Source organism: Pelodiscus sinensis, chromosome 3, assembly GCF_052426305.1.
Source record: "Pelodiscus sinensis isolate ZL-2025 chromosome 3, ASM5242630v1, whole genome shotgun sequence".
NCBI classification, from domain to species: Eukaryota; Metazoa; Chordata; order Testudines; family Trionychidae; genus Pelodiscus; species Pelodiscus sinensis.
Window position 1 is genome coordinate 77828098 of NC_143054.1, and position 14901 is coordinate 77842998.

At 43.1% G+C, this 14901-nt stretch overlaps 1 protein-coding gene across 1 annotated transcript in view; it reads left to right on the forward strand.

Moving 5' to 3' along the window:
* Positions 1-3190: 3190 nt before the first annotated feature.
* The window catches only part of CRYBG1 (crystallin beta-gamma domain containing 1), a 150640-nt gene continuing 138929 nt past the window's right edge, over positions 3191-14901 (forward strand). Inside the window, exon 1 of the mRNA XM_075923953.2 lies at positions 3191-3663. Coding sequence (XP_075780068.2) covers positions 3392-3663 — 272 coding nt within the window. The 5' untranslated portion in view covers positions 3191-3391. The remainder of the gene's footprint in view (positions 3664-14901) is intronic.

Below are 14901 nucleotides of genomic sequence, written 5' to 3' on the forward strand. Positions count from 1 at the left end.
AAGTCATCACCCAAACCCTCTGCAGTCTGCACCGCCTTTTCCCCTTCTCTCAGGTCACAATTCCCTCCCAGACTTTGTACCTCCTCCAACAGCCTCTCCCCCTGGCCAGAATTGTCTCCTGCACCCATAATTCCTCAGTGACCCTACACCCCAATCCCCTGACCCAGGTCACAACCCCCTCCTTTACCCAAACTCCCTCTCAGACCTCACACCATCTCCTATACCCCTGTCACTTAACCCATGCGCCCTTCTGCACCCAACCTCCATTCTAGACCCCACATCTTCTCCACAGAAAAGCGTGGCTCTTGGCCACTTTTCAAAATCTTGGAGTGCCCCCAGCACCAAAAATGATTGCCCATCCTACCATTTAAGTCCTTAAAATAAGTTTGAAGTGGAACTTGAGTATTGTACAGAACTTGTGCTAGCACTCTGCATTGTGGTGAATTTCACCCAACGATAGGAGAAGATTGACTTTGGGAATGACATAGTGAGGAAAGAACTGAATATGCAGCACAGGAGGAAGCTGCCCGGGCTTTTTCTTGACGGTAATTTCTTGCTATAAACTAACTGGATGAAAAGTTAAGAAGTAAAATCAGATTTGTGTGCTTTACAAACTAGCAAAAATAAAATAGAATACAGACTAGTGTAGTTTCCTTGGAACTCCCAAACCTTGCCTGACTGACATGTTTGTACACCCTGCATGGACTTTGAGGGCTGCACCTAATTTGCACTAAGTTGAGTAAATTACTCCCACTGCAAGGATCAAGACAGAGTGTGGCATGTTGGCAGCTGTAGTCTGTGTGGGAGGCACCGACTATATTAGAAAGAAGGATGGCTCTGAGCTACACTGTAGAACTCCATGGTATATATATGGCTTGTGAGCCACACTTTGGCCTCTCCCAAAGGAGGGAGCTGCTTTTTTTGCACCTCCAAGCATATATGCTCCTCAAGTGGTGGGATACCAATGCAAGAGCCTTCTGTGTAGACAGATCTTTTCCCTTTTGGGGCACGATACCAGATTTCAGGAACTTGAGTTTATTTTGCTTTCTATGAAGCAAAGGGGCTCCTATACAAACTTTACAATGATTTCACAGCACCAAAATGGAAAACTATTTTCATAAGCTTGATTTTTGTTTTACAAATTCTATTCAGACCTCTCCACAATCAGCCACATCTTTTTAAAGGACTAGTGCTAACTGAACTCTTTACTCTGATAAAATTCCCTCTAGCTTCTTCAACAGGAATATTACCTAGCTAAGGACTGCAGGCCCTATGTAAAATAATTTGCACAAGAGTTACTAGTATATAAATGGATGAAATCCTGGCCCAGCCGAAGTCAATGGGAGTTTTGTTGTTGACTTCAATTGTGTGAGATTTCACACAAGGATTTTTAAGCGTTTCTTGATGGACTCTGAAAATGCATAATTAGAATTTAAAAAGTAAATTGTAGCCTTCATATATAGCTTATTGGAAGAGCTAAAACAGAAAATTCAGTGGTAATTTATTATGATGAATTATTATGCATACAGTGCCAATATATGTACACAATATTTTACAGACTGACAAAGCAATGTTTCTTCCATAATGGTTACAATCTATTTTTTCATTGGAATTTCAGGTTATTACATAAAATCACCTTGAAGACTAACAAAACATGTAGATGGTATCATGAACTTTCATGAGTGCAACTTCTTCAGATGTCATCTGAAGAAATGGGTTGCACCCATGAAAGCTCATAATACCATATACATGTTTTGTTAGCCTTTAAGGTGCTATTTGTCTATTGTTGTTTTTTAAGTTTTTCCTGTTACACACTAACTCGGCTACCCCTCTGAAGCTTTTGTACATTAAATCAGTTTATGGAAAACAGAACAGTGTTGATGATCCGGAATTACAGTAAGGAAGATTCAATAATTATGAGTAATTCATGCCTTCTCACGTCTAAATTATTTAGTTCCTGACACAGTTCTGAAAATTTTTAATTTTGTCTTAATGATTGATTTTAATCCTAAAATATTTGTGTAAATCTAATTATATGTTCTAGTGTAGACAAGCTAACAATGCTATCCAGCCATCCAGTTCTAGTCTGAAAACTTGGAGAGAAAAGAGGAATATCTACTTGGTGTTTTGCATCTTACTGAATAAGACTGAAGTGAAAGGTGATAGAAAACTGTTAGCCAAAGAATCCTGATCCACTGATTTCTAATCCAGCAATTCTCAAACTGTGAAGTCAGGATCCTAAAGTAGGTCCCAAACCCATTTTTATAAAGTCAGCAAGGTGGTGGGACTGAGCCAACTCAGGCTAAGTTTGAGAATCCGATTGATTTATTGCATACTCTTTTTTGGAATTAATTCAGTGTAACTATTGCAAAACTAAATTGGGTTAGACAAAATCTACTGATTTGGTTCATGCACATAAATGTCAAAAATGTCATTCTGACTTGACCATCACTTTAGTGTTCATAAATAACTAAAATCTATGGCTTTCCTTAGTATCTATGGTATTCATAAAATTATTTTGGAAAGAAAAATGACTATTTCTTCAAACTAAAGTTTGGATCCTATCCATATCAGAAAATAAGCTTAATTTTCAGAAGTGCTTAGTGCCCACAAATCATAATATGTTTAGGCCATTTCGCATTTGAAAATCAGGCCATTTAACATTTAGGTGCAGAGTTACATCTAGGCCTGGGTAACTTCAAAAATTTTGGCCAATGTTAAAAAATAGCTAAGTCTGTTGGACAATTATAGTTCCCACCAGCCTAAAGCACTAATAGTAGATGATAAATAAATCTCAAAGTTGATAGATTTGGCAGTCTCATTTGCTATCTTCAGTGCTCTCTTGTGCTGCAGAGCCAAATCTCTTTATCTTGGGTGGTAGAAACTTACCTTGTGTGTACAGTGGTGGAGCAAGCTGTCAGAGCACTCGTTGCATAAGCGAGTGACACAGGGACCTGGGCAAACGGGCTCAGCAGACAACAACAAGATAATATATAATTTGCACCCTACACACAGGTAATGCAAACCTCTCCCTTCCTGTGCAATAGACGGTGGCTCTGCTACTGTGCTGCTTCTTCAGTGGGGAGGGGTTTAGACGGCGGTGGTTTGAGAGGAGAGAGGCGGGAGCTGCCTTGTTAGGCAAACAAACAAATCAAAATCAGGAAATCGTTGCAGCTCGCTTTGCGCTGCGGGACAGTTGGGAACCGCAGTGCCTGGGAGAAGACGGGGAGGGCGGGGTTTGCAGCATCAGCTGCTGCGAGAAGCTCGGAGCTCCTGGGGCAGCCCAGAGCTGGTCCTTAGAGGGTGCTGCGGCTCCCACCCGTCTGCGCGAAGGCAAACGGACTTCCCCCGCCCTCACTCGCTGGCGACCTCCCCGCCAGCCGCGCTCGGCATGGAGAAGCGGGGCCTCCGGCGGCTCGGGAAGCTCTTCCACTGGAGCGAGTCTGAGGACTCGGAGCCGGAGATGGGCGCGGAGCCGCCGTCCCCGCAGCGGCAGGGCGGGAGCAGCCCCTCGGAGAGGGAGCCCAAGAAGCGCTCGGCCTTCAGCCACTGGCGCCTGAAGAAGCAGCAGCCGCAGCAGCAGCACCTGGGGCCAGGGGACGATGACAGGTCTCCCCCTTCAGCCCTCTGCGCCAGCGCGGAGCCCGGGCACGCCACAAGCAGGTATTGCGCGTCCTGCCCTGCCGCTCCCCCCCCTGCCCTGCCACCCCCCCGCCGCTCCCCCCCTGCCCTGCCGCTCCCCCCCGGCCCTGCCACCCCCCCGCCGCTCCCCTCACCTACCGCCCGTTCGCACCCCTCCTCCCCGCAACCTACCGGCTCCCTCCTGGGCAGCCGCCCCCAGGCGCTGCGGAGCCTCACCCTGTGTGCCAGTCCGCCTGTCCCCTGCGCACCCGCGGCCGTGCCTCGCCTCGCCTCCATCAGCCCAGAGCCTGGCATGGGGAGAGAGCCCACCCGGGGCTACAGAAGGAACTTTGAATCGCCCGTAGTTCGGTCGGGCAGCGCCCCGCCGTTGTGAAACTCAAAGCTGGTTGTGTGTGTGGGGAGGGGGAGGTGATCAAAATACTATTTACAAGTGAGGGTAGGTTGCTTGTTTGCACAATGTTCATATTTACAAATACAGCTGGCTTCTCTTGGCTCACATTCAGATCCATCGAGTCACATACACCTTCTCTTCCAGAAACAAAGCCCTTAACATTTCATCTGAAAGATAGTTGCCTACTTTCAATAATCCCCTGCATAGAAACAGGGACTGCTAGTGTCAACATGTTTTGTGTGTAAATCAATAAATTTATTAATGGGCATAAAAGTAACAGTCACCCTGTGCCTGCGGCAGAAAGAAACTTCCTGGGTAAAAAGGAGTTCATAAAATGCACATGATGTGTTTTCAGTAGCTGCCTTAACTGTTGGTAACTTGCTCCACATTCGTGCTCTAGTTCTTGGGCTCAGCACGGAAATGGGAAAGGAAGAGAAAGGGGTTTAAAACCTTTTTTTTCATGGCAGTTCCTCATATTTTCTGCCTGCAGTGTGAGTTGGGGCAAGCTTCAGGGCACCTCCAGCCCTCAGAAGGCTGCCACTGGAGAACAGTCCGAGTGTGGCATACTCCAGTCATGCCCCCCTTCCCTGTTTACTGGAACATCTTTATGATGGAAATATTCCTTGGAGCCACTTACAGCCCCTTTATGCTGCTGGAGTTGTAGGGTAATTGAAAATCAGGTCTCTTATGTATTTAATGAATTTGTGGGCAATTACTGTAAATTTGAGTGAGTGCTCCAGACAATGCTGTTCAAATGAGCTCTAAGTCTGAAATTTAATGTCTAGGCAGTTGAGAATTAGTAGTATTAGTATTATATGGATTCAGAAGTGTCTAAAGTTAAATATACATCTCTTAATTATAGATAATTCAAAATCTTAGTTATGTTTACATATGGGAGGAGTTTGTCTTTGTACGTGTAATATTTTTACAAAATTAAGGGTAGTCCAGTGTATGTATTAAAATATTAATTACAGAAGTTTGTATATGAGGGTGTGTCTAGACTACAGGGTTTTGTCGACAAAAGTCCACTTTTATAACTATACCTGCGTCTACACTTCCGCCGAGTTCTGTTGACATAACGTGGACAGAACTTGGCAGTTTTGTAAACCTCATTCTACTAGGAATAACGCCTTTTGTCAACAGGGTTGTTGCATCTACATTGTCATTTGCGTCTACACTCTCATGTCGACAAAGCAGCTTGCTTTGTCGACAGAACTGGATGTAGTCTAGACGCTCTTTGTTGACAGAAGCTTTGTCGACAGTATCTGTTGACAAAGCCTGTAGTCTAGTCGTACCCTGAATGTGTATATGGAACAACTTTCAATATTTTTCATATATTTATACAAATTCTAAAAAGTCCCTTGCAGAATGATTGAATTTTAAAACTAATGTGTTCTATAATGCTTTTTGACAGCCAAACTGAACTTAATGTTCATTGATGAGAAACACTTGCAACAACACATACTGTGCTCACTTTCTTTCACTCCACCTCCAAAAGGCAAAACCCTAAATACAGCTATTTTATAACCAGGGAAAGAAGAGTAAAATATTCAATGACAGCAAGTCCCTTGCTATGAGAAGTGTACAGGTAACAGGCTCAGGGATACCAATACAAAGCCCAAAGAAAATAAATAGATGAGATTAAAAAGTAGAAACACAACAGTTAGGCTCCTAATATCATATACCTAGCAAAGTCAGTGAGAGTTTAGCCTGCATAGTAAGTAAGGAACATGATAATGACAAAGCATGAACAAAACTCACTAATTACTACACTTTGAAATGACAGGTTTATGAATATCACACAACAGCACAGCTTTTTGTTTTCAGTTCTTAGGCCACTAATTTTTCTATTGAGTGCAGTGTGGGACAGATTGGGTTTGTCTACACCGCAAAGTTATTTTGGAATAATGGCCATCATTCCGAAATAACTATTATTTCATTATTGCAAAATAATTTTGAAATAATTAACAGCTTATTCTGACTTCTGCAAACATCATTTTATGAAGAATAACGCCTATTCCAAAATAGCTATTTTGAAATAAAACGCTCCACTTCTGCTATTTTGAAATAGCCCCTCACCAGGGCCATTCTAAGTTACTCCTCCTGGGGCTCTAACTCGAGATAGCACATCTATATTAGGGAAGCCTGCCTCAGACTAATTTTGAGGCTTCCCTGCAGTGTAGACGTGCTATTTTGAACTAAGCTATTTTGGAATAACTATTCTGGAATAGCTTGTTCCGAAATAACTGTTCAGCGTAGACGTAGCCATTAGGTCCTTAGACATTGCAGAGCTACTAGGAAAGATTTTTTGTAGACATCTTTTAATAGAAATGTACATGTTTATGTCGACAACACTTCCTGAAAGAACATGGACTTTTAGAAGATTCTAAATACTTGTTCCATTAACCTGTAGTTTTATATCATCACCACACCAAAAAAGAAAAAAAAAAAAAGGAGGCGTGGGGGTGAAGCAAGGAAATTGTTATAATTTTGAGTGGTGTTGCCTAAAATGTATTGCTTTTTACAATCTGTCTCAATTATAACTTTTGTTTTCAATATATTTTGTGCAAGCATTAGATTCTTATTAAGTATATTGGTTAGCCATGAAAGGTATATCCACAGTAGCCTAAATGGAGACTTTATATATTTCATTAAAGTATACATTAGAGCTCATTTTAAACATTAGAATGCTTAGCAAACTGTCACATTTTGGTATGATATGCGTGTTCATCCAACTAACTACAAATGTGAAGGCTTGATGTTCAAAGGTACCTATTCAAATAAGCATGGGAAGTTTACAGTTAAATCTAGTTTAAAAAAATAAATAGTTGAATGGCAGTTGCAAGGAGTGTTATAATTGTGCACAATCAGGATACAGAAAAATGTTAATTTTTTAATGATTTTTGCTTAGCTATAATTTTTTCTTACTTGGGTCATGTCTACACGGGGGGGGGGAGGGGGGGCGGATTTAATATAAGATACTCAACTCCAGCTACGAGAATAGCATAGCTGGAGTCGATGTACCTTAAATTGAATTTCTGTGGTGGCCCCACTGTGAGAGGTCGATGGGAGAGTTTCTCCTATCAACTTTCCTTAGTCCTTGCAAACCAGTACTGGGTCAACCGGTGCCATTGGCATTTGATTTAGCAGGTCCTTTCTAGACCTGCTAAACAGAACCCCAGAAGATTGCTTTTTAAAACCCCAAGGCGGCAGCTGCACAGCTGATCCTTTAAAACGCCACTTCTGTGGGAATTCAAAGGGGGCAGCCCTGGAGCCTGGGGTCAGCTGATCCTGGGGTCAGCTGAGCCTGGGGTCAGCTGAGCCTGGGGTCAGCTCCCCACGGCATTTCCCCGGAACCCAGGATCAGCTGGGGAGTCCTCAGCTGACCCAGGTTCCACACGGCACTTCCCTGGAACCCGGGGTCAACTGGGAGTCCCCAGCTAACCCCGGGCTCCATGGCTGCCCCTTGGAATTGTGCAGAGGCAATGTTTTAAAGGAGCAGCCTGCCACCTCCACGTGATTCAAAGGGGCAGCTGCAGTTGAGCCCGGGCTCGGCTGGGGACTCCCAGCTGACCCTGGGCTCCCCGCAGCATTTTCCCAGGACCTAGGAAGTATCACATGGAACCTGGGGTCAGCCCAGGCCCCCCTGTTCCTCCTCTGAATCGCAGGGAGGCGGCAGTTTCAAAGGGGCAGGGGAGCCCATAACATGGAGCCCGGGGTCAGTGGTGGACTGTGAGCCCCTGCTGACCCCGGCCTCCATGGCTTTGAAATGCACAAAAGCCCCTGCTGGGGACTTGTGTGCATTTCAAAGCTGGCACTCTGCATGCAGCCTGGAGTCAGTGGGACTTCCCAATGGTCCCGGGCTGTACGCAGAGTTCTGTGTTCCTCCTTTGAAATGTACAACATCCCCAGCAGGATTTCAAAGGAGGAATGCGGATGTGCCTGTCAACTAGTGGATGGAAATTCCGTCAACTAGTCAATTAACCGCATTTTAACCTCCTTAGTAAGGAGAGGACAACTACAGAAGTGGATATGTGACAGTTGGTTCAGATAGTACCAATTCAGAAGCTTGAATGGAAAAAAATGCTAGAGAACAGTAAGTCTTACTGTGTATGAAGAAGAATGAAAATATTAACAAACCAAGCTATACTAAGAAGTCTACATTTGCTTGGGAGTACTGCAACTGTGGAGAGTACATAATGGGGATGTAAATAGTTAATTGGTTTTGGTAACTGTTAAGCATCACTCAGTGATGCTTACCGCAAAATGCAGGACAATGTAGCACTTTAAAGACTAACAAGATGGTTTATTAGATGATGAGCTTTCGTGGGCCAGACCCACTTCCTCAGATCAAATAGTGGAAGAAAGTAGTCACAACCATATATACCAAAGGATACAATTAAAAAAATGAACAAATATGAAAAGGACAAATCACATTGCAGAACAGAAGGGGGATGCGGGGGGGGGGGGAAGGGGGAGGAAGGAAGGTAAGTGTCTGTGAATTGCTGATATTAAAGGTAGGGAGAGTGGGATGTTTGTGAGTTAATGGTATTACAGGTGATAATTGGGGAAACTGTCTTGGTAATGGGTGAGATAGTTCAAATTCTTGTTAAGTCCTTGTTGGCAAGTGTCGAATTTTAACATGAATGACAGTTCAGAGGATTCTCTTTCAAGTGCAGATGTAAAAGGTCTTTGTAGCAGAATGCAGGTGGCTAAGTCATTTAGAGAGTGTCCTTTCTGGTTAAAGTGGCAAGAAACTGTTTTCTCTTTGTGATCTTGTCTGATATCTGTTTTGTGGGCATTAATCCTTTGGCGAAGTGTCTGAGATGTTTGTCCAATGTACATAGCAGACGGACACTTTCGGCACATGATAGCATAGATTATATTTCTGGATGCGCAGGAATATGTGTTCTTGATCTTATAACTCACTTGGTTAGGTCCAATAATGGTATCAGCAGAATGAATATGTGGACAAAGCTGGCAACGGGGTTTGTTGCAAGGGAAGGTACCAGGGTTGGTATTAGTGTGGTATGTCCTGTGGTGGTTGGTAAGAATCATCTTGAGGTTAGGTGGTTGTCTATAGGAGACTCTGGGTCTGTCTCCTAGAGCCTCTTTGAGTATGGTATCTTGTTCCAATATAGGCTGTAGTTTATTGATAATGTGTTGGACAGGTTTAAGTTGGGGGTTGTAGGTGATGACAAGTGGTGTTCTATTGTTGGTTTTCTTGGGTCTGTCTTGAAGTAGATGGTTTCTAGGTATTCGTCTGGCTCTTTCAATTTGCTTTTTTATTTCTCTGGGTGGGTAGTTGAGATTTATAAATGCTTGGTAGAGCTCCTGAAGCTTCTGGTCTCTGTCAGTGGGATTAGAGCAGATGCGGTTGTATCGAAGGGCTTGGCTATAGACGATGGATCGTGTGGTGTGTTCTGGATGGGAGCTGGATGCATGTAGGTAACTGTATGAGTCGGTGGGTTTTCTGTAGAGAGTGGTGTCTAATTTTCCATTGTTGATTTGTACGGTGGTGTCCAGGAAGTGGATCTCTCGTGTAGAATGGTCCAGGCTGAGGTTGATGGTGGGGTGTAGGTTGTTGAAATCTCTGTGGAATATCTCCAGTGTTTCTTGGCCATGCGTCCAGATCATAAAGATGTCATCGATGTACCGTAGGTAGAGGAGGGGTGAAAGGGGACGGGAGTTGAGGAAACGTTGTTCTAGGTCAGCCATAAAGATGTTAGCATACTGTGGGGCCATGCGTGTACCCATGGCTGTGCCGCTGATCTGGAGGTATAAGTTGTTCTCAAACTGGAAATAATTGTGGGTGAGAACAAAGTTACATAGGTCTGCTATCAGGTTGGCATTAGTGTCCTCTGGGATAGTGTTTCTAATTGCTTGTAATCCGTCTTCATGTGGGATGTTGGTATATAGAGCTTCTACATCCATGGTGGCAAGGATGGTATTATTGGGGAGGTTATCGATGTTTTGTAGTTTCCTTAGGAAGTCAGTAGTGTCTCGGAGATAGCTGGGGGTATTGGTTACGAAGGGTTTGAGAAGAGTGTCTACATAGCTGGATAGACCAGTAGTGAGCGTGCCAATACCAGAGATGATGGGACGTCCGGGGTGCCCAGGTTTATGGATCTTGGGAAGTAGATAGAACGATCCTGGTCGGGGGTCAGAAGGTGATTCTGTGAGGATTTGTTCCCGAGTAGCTGTGGGGAGGCTTTTAAGGAGACAGTGTAGTTTCTTTTGGTAGTCCAAGGTGGGATCAGAGGGGAGAGGTTTGTAAAATGTGGTGTTCGAGAGTTGTCTGGTTGCCTCCTGGTTATAGTCGGCCTTATTCATAATGACCACAGCACCCCCTTTGTCAGCTGGTTTGATTACAATGTCCAGGTTGTTTTTGAGACTCTGGATGGCATGGTGTTCAGCGCGGCTAAGATTGTGTGTCGCTTGTTGTCGTTTGCGAATAATGTCAGTCTGTGCGTTGTTGCGGAAGCTGTGTATATAGAAATCCAGATTGTAATTCCGACCGTCAGGGGGAGTCCATATAGAATTATTTTTCCTTTGGTTTTGGTAGGGGGGATCTGGTAGGTCAGATTGATGTTCAGTGGTGGTTTGGAAATATTCTCGGAGACGGAGGCGGCGAAAAAAAGCCTCAAGGTCACCACAAAATTGTATCCAGTTTGTGGGGGACGTGGGGCAGAAAGAGAGACCCCGGGACAAGACAGACTCTTCTGCTGGATTGAGTTTGTAGCTGGAGAGGTTAACAATATTATCCGGTGGGTTGAGGCAGTTGCTGTTGTAGCCAGTGGTATGGAGCAGGTTAGAAAATTTATTGTCTTTTCTTTGTTGTAGGGAATAGAAGTGTGTATAGTAGATTTCTTGTCTGGTGGAACAAAAGTCTTGCAAGGTGTCAGTCGGTGTGGATGTTTGTCTTGAGATGAGACGATCTAAGTTAGAAATGTCATTCTTGATGGTTTTCTGTTTCTTGTATAAAATACTTATCAGGTGGTTTCTTAATTTCTTGGATAGTGTGAGGCAGAGTCTTTCACTGTAGTCAGTGAAGTATGTTGATCTTAGTGGATTGTTCACTTTCAGTCCTTTGGGTACGATGTCCATTTTCTTGCACTTGGATAGAAAGATGATGTCTGTCTGTATCTGTGCGAGTTTCTTCATATGGTTGATGGATTTCCATTCCAAACGGCTAAATGTAGTGCCTTGCATGTAGAATAGTGATAGAAATGTAGCCGTGTTAGTCTGGGGTAGTTGAAGCAAAATTTACCGGTTACAGTTAACCAGCAGGGGCTGGAGCAGTCCCCATCTGCGGCAGGCCCGGCCCAGCTCACCATGGGCAGCGGCACTTTAGCTCTCCCTTGTTAAATCAGTTAACCAGTTAAATATAATGTTTAACCAGATAACTAATTAAATGGGATTTTTTATCTCTAGTAGATATCCAAGGCTACGTCTAGACTGCAAGCCTCTTTCGAAAGAGGCTTTTTTGAAAGATACTTTCGAAAAAGCCTCTTTCGAAAAAGAGCGTCTAGACTGCAAGTAGTACTTTCGAAAAAGCAAGCCACTTTTTTGAAAGAGAGCAAGCACCCAGGCAGTCTGGATGCTCTTTTTCAAAAAAGCCCTGTTTGCATTCAAGAACGCCTTTTTTCGAAAGAGCACTTTCGAAAAAAGGCGTTCTTCCTTGTGAAATGAGGAGTACCGCCGTCGAAGGAAAAGCCACATTCTTTCGATTTAATTTTGAAAGAACGCGGCTGTAGTCTAGACGCAGGTGAAGTTTTTTCAAAAAGAGGCTACTTTTTTCGAAAAAGCCCTGCAGTCTAGACACAGCCCAAGAGATGACAGGGGGTATGTCTACACTACCCTGCTAGTTCGAACTAGGAGGGTAATGTAGGCATACCGCACTTGCAAATGAAGCCCGGGATTTGAATTTCCCGGGCTTCATTTGCATAAGCGGGGCACCACCATTTTTAAATCCCCGCTCGTTCAAACCCCGTGCCGCGCGGCTACACGCGGCACGAACTAGGTAGTTCGAACTAGGAAGCCTAGTTCGAACTACCGTTACTCCTCATTCCACGAGGAGTAACGATAGTTCGAACTAGGAAGCCTAGTTCGAACTACCTAGTTCGTGCCGCGTGTAGCCGCGCGGCACGGGGTTCGAACGAGCGGGGATTTAAAAATGGCGGCACCCCGCTTATGCAAATGAAGCCCGGGAAATTCAAATCCCGGGCTTCATTTGCAAGTGCGGTATGCCTACATTACCCCGTTAGTTCGAACTAGCGGGGTAGTGTAGACATACCCAGGGTTACTATCAACTCTTAGACATTGGATAGCAAAAATGACCTTATTTTTATAGAGATTACAGAATTCCATCTCTGAAACTGATTAGGGCAGAGAGTGACTGAAATATCTATACCATGACAGAGGAAATAATTAAATGAATTTTCTTTAGCCTATATTAAGCATCATTAGAAAATGCAGCTAATCAATTCTGAATTATAATACAGGCTAGCATAATAATTGGTCTAATGATTCACTGTTCATGAGGCAGATGCTAATTAGAACATACCTGCTCAATATACGTTATTTCTGTCGTGCTTTACACTTCTGCAATTTAAAACAGCCTTTATTTGAAATAATTTGAATGAATGTGTTTTGCATATCCTTTCTGAATGAGGATATGCTGAGGTAGATACAATTGCCTGCAAAAGTGTACATTTGCATATTTTAAGGATATGAGCACACACAAAAAACTTGCTTGGGAATTTGCAAGGCATCCATCATTTTTAGCATCCTGGTCCTGGAATAGAAAAATGTATAGTAGCATAACCCTGAATCCCAAAGGTACCATCCAGCTGTTTGAAAGCTCTTTTTCTACTTTCTAATGTTCTTTAGTTACTGTCACTGAAGAAGTGTCAGTGCAAAAAAGTAAATTTTGCATCCAGATCTTAAGATGGTTGGACATGGGCTCAATCCTCATTAAGTAGGGAGTTCCACAGAGAGAGCCTTTATTGAGAACATCTGTTTTCCACATCACCCCACTCTGAGTAGCAATCTCTTTGGGTCTCAACAGAGGGCGTGGTTTGTAGGGAAGACTGATCCCAGCACACTGAAAACTTTAAAAATCAGGAACCAAACCTTAATATGACTCAAAAGTAGACAGGGAGCCAATGGAAATCATGCACCCTTGGTGTTGTGACTGTTTGGCAATGTTGATAAATGGGCCAACAGATAATGCACAGACTCTGAAGTTTGTGTCTGGCCCTGATTGTCAGCTGTAGGTATGAAGACTTACAATAGTGCAGTTATGATCCAACAAATGCCCAGGTTACAGAAGCAAGGGTCTTTTCTGAATGCAATGGAAGTAGTCATTTGCCAAGTTTGAGGAGTTGAGATGTTACTGCTGTTACTTCACACAATGGTAACTTATAATAATAGAGACTTAATGGTGTATTGACAATTTCAGGGTAGATAGAAGTCAGAAATCTGAGTAGCTTCTCTGATTGTTTGCCTTTCTGGTCTATTACTTCAATTTTTATCTAAATTAAGCTTGATCCAACTGGTCTTTGTCTAGGTGCTGAATTCTTGCAGGAAGAGTGGCATCTGTCCATATGTATGGAGAGGTCATCCCACAGTATCTTGACAAGGAGAAAAACAGTTAATTAAGGTGTATTAATGACATGAAATTAAGTAAATGAAAACTCAGGCCAAATATCACGAAAAATATTCTAAATTTTTAGATTATGGAATATACTTTACCCCAGAGAAGAACAACAACTCAGCAACATATGTAGGACTGTCAATTAATAGCAGTTAACTCATGTGATTAACTCAATCTGTTTGCCAGAAAATGGGAATGAGTAATAGAAAATGGATCACTTGATCTGTTCTGTTAATTCCTTCTGAGTTACTTGTTGGAAGACAAGATACTGATCTAGATGAACCTTTGGTCTGTCACAGTACAGCTGTTCTTAGGTTCTTAAATGTATCTAAGCTTGTTTGTTTGAGTGATTGGCTGAAGAAGTGAACTTGTAGGCTCTAAAGATTTTACATTGTTTTGTATTTGAATGCAGTTATTTTTGTACATAATTCTATATTTGTAAGTTCAGCTTTCATGATAAAGAGATTGCTCTACAGTACTTGTACAGTAATGAGGGAATTGAAATGTTTTTTACAGTGCAAATTTTTGTGATAAAAATAAAGTGAGCATTATATACTATGTATTCCGTGTTTAATAGGGATGTTACATTTTGATTAATCAACTAATTGAGTAATTGATGGTATTTCCATCAACTACTCGATTAGTTGATAAGGGGAGCACTGGCTATCTCTCTGTGCCTCTCCCTTTGAAGTGTACAAGAACCATAGGCAGCTTTCTTTACCCTCTGCCTTCTTTACCCTACCTTTCAAGCCATCTCACCCCAGCACCAACTCCTGCTCTTCCCTGATAGAAGCAGTAAGGGAGGGAAGCGACTAGTCGACTCACTACTTGACTCGACTAGTCGCTTACAATCCTAGTGTTTAACACATTCTGTTATTGATTATCAGCACAATTAATTGTATGGTGAACCATGATTAATCGTGATTTTTAATCATATGATTAATTGTGATTAACTTTTTTAATTGCTTGACAACTCTAGTTATATGGAGAAATTCTGTACTGGCAGAGGGAGACAAAATGATCTAATAGTTCTCCATATACAGTAAACTTCCGATAATCCGGCACCTTTAGGACCCAGGGGGTGCCGGATTATCAGATATGCCGGACTATCAGAAGGGGGGGCTATGAGGGGTCTGGAGTGGGGTGGGGGTATGCTACCCCAGACCCCCTCATAGCCCTCCCTTCTGATAGTCCGGCTCTGCCCCAGGAG